Source organism: Cibotium barometz, chromosome 63, assembly GCF_041138505.1.
Source record: "Cibotium barometz isolate CiBa-2024 chromosome 63, ASM4113850v1, whole genome shotgun sequence".
Classification (NCBI taxonomy): Eukaryota; Viridiplantae; Streptophyta; class Polypodiopsida; order Cyatheales; family Cibotiaceae; genus Cibotium; species Cibotium barometz.
The window spans coordinates 15,777,889-15,791,333 of record NC_141108.1 but is presented as its reverse complement, the minus strand read 5'-3'; the positions used below and the strand labels follow the sequence as shown (position 1 = coordinate 15,791,333).

Here is a 13,445-nt window from a genome sequence, read left to right as displayed (position 1 = left end):
GATGATTCTTTGGATTAAGTCCTAAGAACAGACAAACCATGCAAAGGCTTGTCCACAAGGTACGCATCACATATAGCAAGAAACAGTATTTCTTTAAAGAATGAAAAGAACATCAAATTACAAACTGCATCATACATATGAAGACTTACCCATAATAGGGGAACCATTGAAGAGCACTGTGATAAAAAAATCTGCATTGAGAAGTATATGATAAAAAAGGTCATTGATTGGGAAAAATATGAACCATACAGGAAAGTGCATATGATATGAAATATAACTGCACTTTGTCTAGTTTGAATCCAAATGGGAAATTAATATCCAGAATCATTTATTGTAGGAGGCTCATTCCACATCATATACACATGAGCTCACTCCATGCATGTTAAACTTTTCTTTTCATGGAAAGAAGCTCAAGCATAATAGCAAGCCATGGAAGTGGTCTTACCACTTTCTTTGTTTTGAGAAACCAGAAATGTTATGAATACAATTGAGAGGAAAGTGCCCCTAAATATGATCAAAGTCTCTTGAGCAAAGGGGAAGAAAACAAAAGAAGCATAATAATCAGATTACACGGCAAGTATGCAATACACCAACTAAGAAATCTGAAGCCAAAACCATCTCCCTGATGCCCCCCCAAATAAAAAGAGAAAACAGCCATTTGCATTTCCCCCTTTCACCCCCTCCTGCTGGGTGTCCCTGCCTCTTCTTGCATCACCGTCACTGCAAAAGAATCAGAGACCAAGGTTTGCTTTCAAGGAGACAACACCAACCCCATACTCTCACATTGGGCCTGATATAGGAACTTGACCAACAAATGACAGTCTACATCAACTCACAAAGACAAAACCCCCTAGACCTAAACAGGGGTAAGACGGGAATGATCGAGCCTTTTATAACAATAAGGCATTACAAAGAGAACACACACATGGACTATATAATTCAGCTTTTGAGGGATTTCCTGGGTAGAGGACCCTTGACTCTCATAAATTAGATAATTTTGGAGTTCAAAACCTCCCCCTCAAGCGTATGTCGGTGAAGAGTGGTCTCTTTCGGCGGCATTTGCATGCTAGTGCTAATGACGACATGTTGCTGATGTCGGTGCTCACAGGACAATGACGAGCAGCATAGTTGGTGGCAATGGTGGTGGTCGGCAATGGCGAGTCGGACGGATGGTGGCAGACTAGGAGCAGGAGCCGATAGCAGTGCTGAACGCGGGCAACTGCAAGCAACAGATGACATTAGCGGGCTGTGGACACCACGCGACGGAGGCTACGGCAACAAAGGCCGGAGCGAGAGTAGAGGCTGAGGGTGAGGCCGAGATCAAGGGCAGTGTGAGCAGAAGTGGATGGCAGCTGAGTTGGCAGGCTCTAATACCATTTGATGGTATTAGTGTTTGCTTAAAGACTATGGTGGATGGAGGATATCCATGGTGTGTGTGTGTGTGTGTGTGTGTGTGTGTGTGTGTGTAGAGAGAGAGTGAGAGATGTGAAAAAGCTCAAGAGAGAGTATTGCACAACTCAATGATTGCTTCTATTGATGTGTTAACCTTCACCAAGTACAATGCTTTTATAGGCATGTAGCCTTATATTTTGACCCATAGAAATCACACATACACACTAGATAAGTGACACATGGCACTCTTATCCTATCCACTTATAAGAGTGTTCACACACTACTAGTACACTAACTCTTTTTGGGGTTGTTCACACACTTTTTTTCAGTACAAAACCAGTGTTCTAATACTAAGAAGCAATATACAAGAAGAGGATGTACTTCAGAGAGAAGTCATCCAAGAAAGAAAGCTAGAAACAGTAAAAAAAGACTTCAAACTGTCGGATATCAATAGCCTCCAACTGTGGACCTAGCGAAGATTGGCACGGAAGCATAAGCATCTAGAGAAGGCTGTCGAAACATTATATAGTTCCTAGCCTTCCAAATAGTCCAAAGTGCCCAGTATCTCATCCAGATCATGAAAGTGTCAAATCCAACCATGCAAGATGGCAAAACACCAAAAATGAGGCTAGATCCACGCGGCAGGAAGCAACAATTTGTCCGCATTACTTGCCGAAAGCGCATCCAATCGAATAGAACTGGTATGACCAACAAGTTGCCAATCATGAAGTCTGCATACACATACACACACACACACGCACACACACTTTTTTTTTCAATGAAACCACTGCTTCATAAATAAAAGTAATGTACATTCATAGCTGTCCTAGAGTGGAACAGCTGTGACTTAGATCAGAAACAATGGAAAAACACCTCGAGCTACAGAAAAGAGAGCTCTCCAAGATCAAAAGAATCTTTGAGATACTAGTAAAGTGATCTACGAAAGAAGGAAAAAAGGTCAACATGAACAACAGAAAAAAGCAACTAATTCCCGACACAGTAGATAGTCCAGAGTGCCCAGAATCTCGTCCAATCTAGAAAGACTGCATAAGCTTGCAATGGTGGAGAGAGTCAACCTAAAAGCCAAAATTGCCTCCCAAAAAGTCTGCCTAGAAATTGTGCCCGTAGAGGTGCCCTAACAATCTGTCCAAGAGGACTCCAGAGTGGGAACAGTACCACAGAAGATGGAGCACTCTCACATGGGTGACATCATCACCTACATGAGGCTGAAGCAATGTGTATGTGCCAAAAGAATCCCCACCAGAAAAACATCCATAATGCATCTCCATAGAAACAATCATTGCTTCAAGGGCAATTTGCTCTTCCATATCCGTCCCAATGCTGCTTTCCACCAAGGCAAGGATTTAGACATCCTCCATAGAGGATTCGCATGTTCATGAATCGGGGGGGGGGTGGGGGGGGTGATGCGAAAGGAGCTTCTCTGTTGATGAAAAGGAAGAGGTATATATCCAGGGAGCTGCCCGTCAAAAATCCAGTCTCTGAGTCACCCTTCTTTCTAAAGTGCAGGCACTCGGTGCAATGGTTGCATCATCTCCATAATGACCCCCCAAATTGACCTATGATGCAATCCCAAATTACAATGTCTCACTGATTAAGAGAACGAAAAAACATACCATGCTCATCAATAACATCCCCTATGTGGCGAATCCCAAGCAAGGAAAGGTTATAGGCCTTCCTTGGCTAGGGTAATGCAAGATGCACTTCAAACACCCTACTCCCATGAATGCTCTCCATAGTCAAAGAGTTTCCCTAGTTTGGGGGCCAGCCCGGCCAATGTAGGCACACACACACACATATTTTTTCTTAGTGAAACCACTGCCTCATTAGAAGATTCAATGTACATTCATGGTTGCCCCACAGTGGGGCAGCTACTACTTAGTTCAGAAACAGTGGGAAAACACTTCTAGTTGCTGAAGGAAAGGTCTCCAAGTTCATGAGAATCTCGGAGCGATCGTAAAAGGGATCTCCGGAAGTAGCCAAAGAGCTGAAATGAATCTCCAAAGAAGAGCAGTTGATTCCGAGCATGGTAAATAGTCCACAATGCCCAGAATCTAGTCTAGTCAAGCAAGTCTATATAGGGTCATAGTGGAGGAGAAAGACAGCCAAAAATCCAAAACATTCGCCCGAAACGCCTCCCAGGAAAACAAGCCCGAAGGTATCTGGACAAGTCATCAAGAAAACCCCGAGATTGCAAGCAATGCCAAAGAAGGTGAGGCACTATCTCTCTAGGATGGGAGCACCGCCTACAAGATGCAATTGCAATATGCCTCCGTGCCAAAAGAGTTCCCACTGAGATCCACACACACACATATACGGAGACACAAACACGGGTTCACACACACGAGGGGGGACACACACATGGACTCCAAATTCAAACACCACCTAAGTCCCACAGCTGCTCATCTCCCCCTTTTGTCAGCCTCCTTACCTCTCTCCCTTGGCCTTCGGCATGACTTATCACACAGCCAATTGAGCTGTCCAGCTTCCTGGTCACTGCTTTTGCCTACCGCCAGATGGGACATTCAATGAAGCAATGCCCACAGAGGCGGACCTTCACAAGTCCCCCCCCCCCCCCCAAAAAACAAAAACAGATAATCATAAAAGGAACCGTCTGATCTCTGCAGACCGGCCAAGATCCCACTTGAAATACAGAGAAGGGTGTGGGATGTATTAAAACAGATGGAGGAGAGAGTGCATACAAGGGCCCATATTAGCCTACATTGATAAAGCCCTCCAAATCTGCCATGCTGTCAAGCTCTCTCAAGCTGAATGTACTGCCAAGTGATGTGCTCATTAATGAAACCGTTTCATTATTACTTGCGGTTCTAAAATGTAATTGGGAGCTTGCTTGCTTTTGGGCTAGAAGTAAAAATGAGTATATAAAGGACTATGATGTTGTTAGTGCAATTGAAATTGGGAGCTTGCTTTTGGGCTAGAAGTAAAAATGAGTATATAAAGGACTATGATGTTGTTAGTGCAATTGAATTTGCAAGTTTTTAATGCTCCCTTCATGCTCTGCTTGTTGCTCTTTGGCCTGGCCATGCATGAGAGGTAGCATGCAAAAAAAAAAAAATGGCACTTTGCCGCTTTGCTGTGTTTGCCTAGACTAAGGTGATGCTGAAGTCCGAACAACGGTGATGGTCTCAGTCATCAGAATGTCTGGAGGAAAATGACCGCGTGGATTAGCAAAGCATATGATTTAATGCTTCCTCCCAGCTCACATGCAAAGCCAAACTGAAATCATATTCCTTATATTCTAAAACAAACCTCATCTAACAACACTCATACAAAGAGTCAGCAACTTGCCAACAACTTGCCAAGAGCCAGTCTCTTGGCATTGCATGCCTCCACTTCAATGTCTTGCTTCTAAAAGACAGCCCACATTAGCAAGCGACTATCAATGCAACACTAATTCAGTATAGCTCTCCCCACCCGCCCCCCAGCAGCCTGCCTCCTTCACCATCCCACCTCCCTGCCTCCTGCATTCTTCCCCTGCTGTCTTCCTTCTTCTCCCACCCCCCCCCCCGCCCCCCCCCGTCCCCCAACTCCAAGAGCTTCAACGAGCCTGCGTAGGAAGCCCACTTGATATGTTGTTCCTACAGGAACATCACCTCTCCGCAAGGCGCACCCGCAAATGCGGGAAGATCTTGCCTATACCTTCTGGTCCCCGGTGTGCATTTCAGTCAGTGAGCAGCTGCTTCCATAGGTGTTGGATTCAGGCATCATTGTTAAGGGGAGGGCGCAGTGGATTATAGTCAGGGTTGGGGAAGACCGTGTGGGTTTCCTCAACATTTATGCCCCCAACAGGGTGGCAGGGCGGACCGAGTTCTGGGTCCAGATGAGATAGGCACTTCCCCAGGCAGATTTTTGGTCCACAGGTGGACATTTTAACATGCTAGAAGACCCATAGGACAGGAAGGGAGGAGGCCTGGATACTATCACAGGGAGTCATAGTACGGCCTAGGAGGAGCTGGTCCGAGGGGCCAGGACCCATGGCACTTACCAGAGTTTGGCCACACACCAGGGAGCCTTCGCTTCTCCAGACCAGACTAGAGGATACAGGGATCGAACCTCTCGCCCATTCACAGATTTTATGTATATGAGTGGGCATATCGCAGAGGTGGTTTGATTGCTATTCTCCCAGACACCACAATGTCAGATCATTCACCAGTTGTCCTTCATCTGGAGGACACATGGAGATGAGAGCATCAGCTGAGTGTCCGCATGCGTGATTACTTGGTCCAGGACCCAAAGATCGCCATAAGAGTCAAGAAGATTGGGAGTCCCTCTCTTTTAGGCCGGGAGAGGCGGCCATGCGCTCGACTCTGTACTGCAGGAGATCAGCACCCTTCTATAGAGCACAGCTCAGGACAAACTCACCAGGTTTAGAGAGCAGGAGAGGAGTCTCCGCAAGGGCTCCAACGGCTCCAAGAGCAAACCCTAGATAGTATGTGGGTGGAGTCTCAGATGGAGGCGACCCGCATGGAGATCCGATCGAGGAGAGGAGAGGAGGGTGGAGTATCAGTACCATGCCCAGAGCCTCCTTTTGGACTAGGCAGGGGATAGGGTCGCCTGTGATTTCTTTGAGACAGCAAGCCCTCACCATCACAGAGACAGGATTCGGAGGCTGAGCAGCCCAGACAGCACCATAGAGAAGATCCCCCCCACGTTCAAGCCATAGTCACAGGCTTCTTTAGAGATCTCCTTTCATCAGATTCTCTCACCCTGCAAGTGGAAGCAGTGAGGGAGAGAGTTTGGCAGCATACGCGGGAGCCGCAAGGCTCTCTTGTGCTCCCTTTTCTCTCATCGAATTGCGCAATTCACTTCGAGCCCTTCCATGAGTATGGCTTGCCGGCCACTCTCTTTCTGCATCACTGGAATCTCATGGAAGGCGATTTCATGGCCGCCTTCAATGAGATCATGGCCTCACACCACATGCCGGAGAGACTCTCCGAGGGGCTGATTCACAGTAGCGACCATTTGGAGATTCGACAGTGGTACCCCATCACCCTCCTAGGAAACGCTTACAAAAATGCTCGCCAAAGCCATCAGCCAATGCCTGCAGCCTCATCTCCCCGACCTGATCCATGGCATCCAAACCAGCTTCATATAGGATAGGAGTATCTTGGATAACATCTTCACCTTTTGGGAAGACACAAGCTTCAACCAGGCTTCGCAGGGAGGACATGGCAATTCTACTTCTGGATTTTGAGAAGGCCTATGATAGAGTCAATTAGGCTTTCCTGGAGGGCACAATGCTTAGGGTGGGCTTTCCGGCCGGATGGATTAGAGGTGTCTCCACCCTTTATTCGGCAACCCATCCAGGGGGCCAAGGGGGACAGGTTTCTGATCTCCAGATCAGCCAGACATGGGTGCCTCCTCGCCCTTTCCTCTTCTTCTGTGTGGCAGAGGCGAGGAGCAACTCTCTCTCCAAGCACAAGACAGGACTCCTGGGTCTCCGCCTCCCCATTAGATCCGAGTAGGAGCTTCTCGACTCGAAGTTCGCAAATGACTGCCTACTTCTCAGGAGAGGAGGGGAACCTTCGGAGATTTGCCCTCACCATCGAGACTTTCTGCTTAGCCTCTGGAGTTCAGATCAACTAGCACAAGTCATGTAGTTTTTGGGTAGGATCTTCACCCACCCCAGCTTGGCACCAAATTGAGTCATTCCAATGGATCCCCAGGGGCACCCCGATCAGATACCTGGGGTGTGGTTGGGATTGACATCTCAGCCGACCAACAGCGGAGCCCCCGTTCTTCTAAGCATTTGAAAGACGCTTTTGTATTGGAGCATCGCCCTCCTCTCCCTCACCGACCACGTGATCATGGCCAACCATGTGCTCCTAGCCACCATGTGGTACATCACTTCTTGATGGCGATTTCTAGAGCGGTCTTTGGTCAGGTTCCGCAACTGATCTGGAACTTTCTGTGGACCAAGCCTGACGGCCAACCAGCTCGGCTGTGCAGATCAGAGCCCTACTGGGCAAGTTGATAGTCAGAGGCCTTCTACATGGTAATGAGGTCTACAATGCTTTTCTACTTGACAGGATCTCAACATGGAACCCCTTACTTGGCGGCCCCTGTACAATAGATCTTCACGAAGGCTCGATCCCAAGGCCTCAGCACCGCTTTTGAGGACAAATTTGCAGCCAGTTTGATGATCAAGCTAGCCCTTTAACAGCTCCCCCGGCCTCACCAGCCCACTAATCTGGAACTGCCTCTTTCCGGATGCCCACCGGTCACCCTTTAGGCATGCATTCTCACATAGCCTGGGGCCCCCTTTGCTCGGGCCCTGCCCAGTCTCTTGGCGAGTGGACTAGTTTAAGGTGGCTTACTCAGGAGGCTTAGAGCAAACATCTCGATGAGATTCAAGGCACAGAGCAAATAGTCCTTGTCATCGACTCAACCATCCCCTCCGACTGGCAGAACACCCCCCCCCTCCCGCCTCTCCCCAGTGGCTAGGTGTTTTCAATGCCACAGCATCTCTGGCGGTTCTAGGATCAGATGAGGGACCAGCTCTCATTTTCTCAGTCCGATATATAAAAAATTAAAATTCTTTATTGTTATTTATTAAAAAACATATTATTTTAATTGATAGACGTCTAACACTCTCCCTAGCAGAGGACTTTAGCGGTGGCTCACTTCAGAGAGTGGGCAGCCATGGAGGGGACTACCCTCCCCAACGTTTTTTTCCCCCCTCTTTTGGAGACTCTCAGCATGTACTTCAGCCTGTTGGATGGTTTTCATATAACTAATAGAAGGATCTATTTTCTGGGGAAAAAAAAACAGTAATTCCGTATATCGATTGAAAGTTTTCAAAGCAACAGTTTGTGATACTTCCAATCTCAATACTTGGACAGCTTAAGGATTCCCATGGGGTAATCAAGTTCTAAAAAGGTGAGGTATTATTTTGAGCAACCTTGGAGTAGACAGGTGATGATTCCAAATAGCTGGAAGAAAAATATTGGAGATGTCAAACAGCCGAATTCAAGGAAGGTAGGGTCCACGTCAATAGAGGTTAGACTCTTATGTCAAAAAAAATCTGACATTTTGAAGAAATAATGGTGCACAGATTGATGTGAATTACGTCTCAAAAGTGAAGTGAATCTAGAAGGGTTTAAGGTAACAACGATAAAAATTGCATTAAAGAATGGAACAATTACATGGTCAAAACCAATCACCGTTATACCAAACATGGTACCGACGTATACGGCACCAACTAAGCATCAATTCTTGCTTAAAATTGGTTATAAACCTTGTCACAAAAATACGAGAGCCACTGCTAGATCTCCTTTGAAACCTAGAAGTATCAAAGAGTCATTTAATAAGGACTTGTTCAAGCTGGAGCTACCCTCCAACACCAAACATTATAGGGTGGGTCCCCGCCCCCCAAAAAAACAAAAACTTTCTGCTTCCTTGACTGCGTCTCCCTTCTTCTCTGCCCCACCACTCCTGCCCTCATCTCCCCTTGCGCTTCTCCACCTTTCATGCAGTCTCCAGCCGGGCCCTTGATTGAAGGCTGCCGGGCCTCCATCAAATGCTCACTTATGCAACTACCTATTGCCGCTGGTACCCGCCTACCCACTGACTTGGCCACTGCCCGCCCTGTTCCTAGTGTCCCAGCCCACCCACTAGCATGCACCTGCACCCCTGCCTGATGGCCCTTTTTAACTGCTTTTTCAAATTTCCAGCTCACCCCTTCCCCTTCCTCTTCTCCACACTTTATTCCCTTCGCTTATTCCATTCCCTTTCAGTCCTTTTTCCTTCATCTCACCTTTTTCGATGCTTTTGTCGTTGGTTGTGCTTTCATTCCAGCTTTTGACTGCACCTGGTTCATAGCAGCAGAGCTACGAATTCCCCAACCAAGGGAACCCTCAACTGCCCCTTATCTCAGTCCGACTCCAGTTCCTTTCATCATCCATGGCTTTGCTAGAGGCCATCACCTTTCTTTTGAAAATCTCCCGCAGCAGTCCAGTTTCACCTACAAGGTGCGCTTCTCAGCATCTGTGGCTACATCATGATCAAGTTTGACTCTGAGGCCTTAACACCCAATGTCCTTCGGAGTAGCCCCATTGCATTACACAACGCCACTGCATATTTTGCTGGATGGAAGCATGGCTTCTCACCCAACACTGGCCCTCTCTTGGCCAAGGTTCGATTTCTTGTCATAGTGTGCCTCCCCAGCCTGCCCAAAGGAATACCACGACATTCTCCCCGGAATCGGTTGACACCTGATGCACATAGTACCGTCCCCTATGACCACGGCATCCACACAGTAGCAAGCAAGGCTAGGATTCCTTCTCTAAAGTTAGATCATTTCTCCAAAGAACCTCCCCCAGCACATTTTCCTTCCTCATTTGCACGGGACTTCCTTCAGAAGCACATCAAATTCTTAGGATTGCCAAGACAGTGCTTTGTCTACCACCAGAAGCGGCATTTAGTGAAGCAACGCCCCCTTTAGGACTGATACGACTGCTACATAGAAATACATTTCAAAAATCATGAAACTTGTGACAGTATGCAAGACACACAGACAAAAACAAGATCAAGTTCCATACTTGCCAGCATCTATAAGAATGTTGCGCATCCCATTTGCTGTCGAAAAGCGAACCACAATGCTAGTGTTGCGGCGCCTGTTTTTATTCCCAATTTGAGCAGCTGGCCAACAAACCTGAAATGCTCTTACATACCATTTTTTACAACTAAGAGAAACTCAATTGAGTAGTTTGGCCATGTTCCTTATTATAGTAAACACACAACAAATGACTATGAGCGAGCTTACAAAATCTTAAAGGGTTTTGTCATCTAAAAAACTGGATGCATGTGACACAAACTTAGCAAACCACATACTTCTTTAATATGTTCACAAGACACCTGCTTCATTTTCTCTTGTAGTTGGTTTTTTTACAATGCTCTCTAGAGCCTTTCTAGTCTTTTATTGGACATTTATTTAGGCACCAGGAATGCCCGTACAGTGTAATCACATCAGGTTTATTCCACCTTGTGGCCTTACCTAGCCACTTTTTTTTAATCATGATCTACCTGGCCGACTTTCTAGTAAACCTATCATTTTGGTACTTCTTTAAGTCACTGTGCACCAAGTTTGAACTTTGAGTGTGATATCAATGTCTTATGATCCTTTCAAGTCCACTGTACGAAGTTAAATTCCCTTTTCTTCTCCCTTTCTCCCTCCATACCTTCCTCTATAGAAAAAGAATACAATGAGATCATTTAGTTAAATTCCCTGTTCTTCATCCCTCCATACTTGTAGCCATATATATGGTAGTGATGTGTGTGAACACACTTGGGACTAGTTGGGGGCCGGGGCACTTTTTCCCTCTTTAGGAGGCTTTTCCCCATACATGTGAACACCCTCTTATCCACATATTGGGTGTCCTTATCTTTTGTGCTTAGCGCTCGTTTCATTATCACATAATCTACATCGAGTCGTGTGCCTCTGTCTCTCTTGCTTATGATTGAGTTGTGTGTGTGTGTGTGTGTGTGTGTGTGTGTGTGTGTGTGGAGAGAGTTTTTCTAGTTCGTTCTCATAGTTCCACCCGCTTCGGGTGACTATGACTGTGCAGTTTACTATTTAATATAACCAGTGGTTTCACAAAAAAAAAGTGTGTGTGGAGAGAGACACAAAATGAACCTTGCTGCCTATAGAGCACGCACCTTATTCAAGACTGGAAGAAAGTTTTACAGCATGTAACATGGAATGGCCATGATATGGTGCAAGGGAATTCGTTGAGGGCTGAAAGCATACATTGGACTGTGGCTCTTGCCCACCCATTGGGTTCCACACAGCCAAGGACAGCTTTCTTCTTGGCAATAATTGAGATCCATAATGTGGCGGACCAGGTTGGAAACATTACTATGGCTCAACGTAGTTTTGGATTGGGTATAAATTATAGACCTTTGTGGCGTGAGATATATGAGTTGTTGTCCCCTCTTTGCACCAATACCACCGCTTTGTATGCATAACCGCCTAGCTGACTGGAAAGTTTTGAGGGTGCCTTTGGATATTATATCGGCTAAGAATTTATATGTGAGGCTGCAGCCACCACCATGGATTACGCATGTATGTAATGATCTGCGGCACTTACAAAAACCATTACTATGGTGGAGGAAATGTTTAAGAGGGATTTGGAGGAGCGGTTTGCCATTGAAAGAACGCCTGTTCCTTTGGAGATGCATGCTTGGAGTTCTCCCAGTGGGTGTGCTTCTACACTCACGGCATATCTGTGCCTCGTCATGCCGCCGTTGTGGTGCAATCTTACCCAAGGTTGAGAACTTTTCTGAGAGTGCAAGGTTGAGACAATCTTACACACAAGGTTGAGAACTTTTCTGAGAGTGCAATTATCTTGTTTTTTTAACGAAAAATGCCTTTAGCCATTGATATTGCTTGATAGTTGAAAAATATGCTTGGAGCATGTTATGTAGATGGGATGTATTCTAATTTCTGCTGCATAAGGATTTTTTGAAGTGGTGCTTACGGACCTCACATAAAAACAGCAACCGTTGGAAAAAGCAACGTTGTTTTATGGCAAGAAAATGGTTCATGACACCCGTGTGGGTTGAGGTAGTCAATTTTCTAGTAAATTTCAGTGAGGCACTGCTTGGCCTGGCTCAACAATTAGGCATTGTTCTCTTTGCCTTGTGTGATGCGAAATTGCAATCAATTCTGTATACTTTGGGACACTAACAAACCCACGCCTCCATCTGTTGCTATGGAAATCGATGATATACAAATGGGGGAAAAAAGATTTGAACTCAAACAGGAAGTTTTTGCAAGAGCTTGTTTTACTTGTCACAAGTTCGGGCATCTGGCCTCTGAATGCCCCACACTGACATTGCGTCCTCTGGCTGATTTAGTTCCTCCTGCGCCAATCATTAATGATTTGATGGCTCAAACCAAATCCCCGTCCCTTAAGATAGCTAATCCACATCCTGTGGTTAATATGGGTGTCCAGACTAAGCTGGACCGCAAGCACAAGTGCATCTTGAGCCACCTCAGAAACCTACTGTTGCACAAGAGAAGAGCATGCCGGATGCAAAGGGTTCGCAAACCCCCCATCCAAGAAAAATGATCCATGTGAAACCACGACCATTGCAACCTGCACTTGGACTGAATGCCCCACACTGACATTGCGTCCTCCGGCTGATTCAATTCCTCCTGCTCCAATCATGAATGATTTGATGGCTCAAACCAAATCCCCTTCCCTTAAGACAGCTAATCCACATCTTGTGGTTAATATGGGTGTCCAACCTAAGCTGGATTGCAAGCACAAGTGCGTCTTGAGCCACCTTAGAAACCTATTGTTGCAAGAGAGAAAAGCATGCCGGATGCAACGGGTTCACAAACCCCCCATCCAAGAAAAATGATCCATGTGAAACCTTGACTTGCAATCCTACATTTGGACAGAGGCCACTACATCCCACAGTAAGGCATCCACTTCTACCCATGTTGATGCTGGAATGTTGTAGGCTAATGTACTTGAGGGTGGAATAAGAAAATTACAGAGCATGCGGGCCGATATTGACATGGCTTTCACCTCATGAACATGCATGCACCAATAAAATGCCTGACGTACAATGTACACGGGATAAATAACCCGCAAACTTGGAGATTACTTTGGAACTATGTATATAGGATGAAACCCGATATAGTGTCTACAAGAACATAAGCATGCTCTCGCTGGAAAAACTGGTTTTTTCCATGACTAAGATATATATTATGCAAGCTTGACTACTTTTTCTAATGTTTGTGTACTTATACGACATGCTTTACACACAGTAGTGGCTATTGCATGCACGGAAGCCTTTGTTGTACTAATCCATGGTTGGGCCCTTGGTCAGCCCCAAAGGGTTCTGACCTCTTGCCCCTTACATAACTTCTACTGATGACTATGATGATGAGTGAGTGAATGATTGACTTAATGAGCTGGATTATGACTTGCTGCTTATATATGAGTGAAAGGAAGCTGGTCGGCCAATCCAAAAAGCTGTTGGACAAGATATTAAGGAGAAAA

The 13,445-nt window shown here is 46.0% G+C and overlaps 1 protein-coding gene across 5 annotated transcripts in view; it reads right to left on the bottom strand.

Moving 5' to 3' along the window:
• The window catches only part of LOC147603754 (Metallo-hydrolase/oxidoreductase superfamily protein), a 128,004-nt gene that overhangs the window by 80,526 nt on the left and 34,033 nt on the right, over nt 1-13,445 (bottom strand). For 4 of the 5 annotated variants that reach the window (XM_086795910.1, XM_086795914.1, XM_086795912.1 and 1 more), the window contains exons 3-4: nt 9,972-10,084; nt 150-191 (exon numbers count right to left, since the gene is read on the bottom strand). In XM_086795910.1, coding sequence (XP_086652036.1) covers nt 150-191; nt 9,972-10,084 — 155 coding nt within the window. The remainder of the gene's footprint in view (nt 1-149; nt 192-9,971; nt 10,085-13,445) is intronic. The other variant, XM_086795911.1, reaches the window with a different exon arrangement.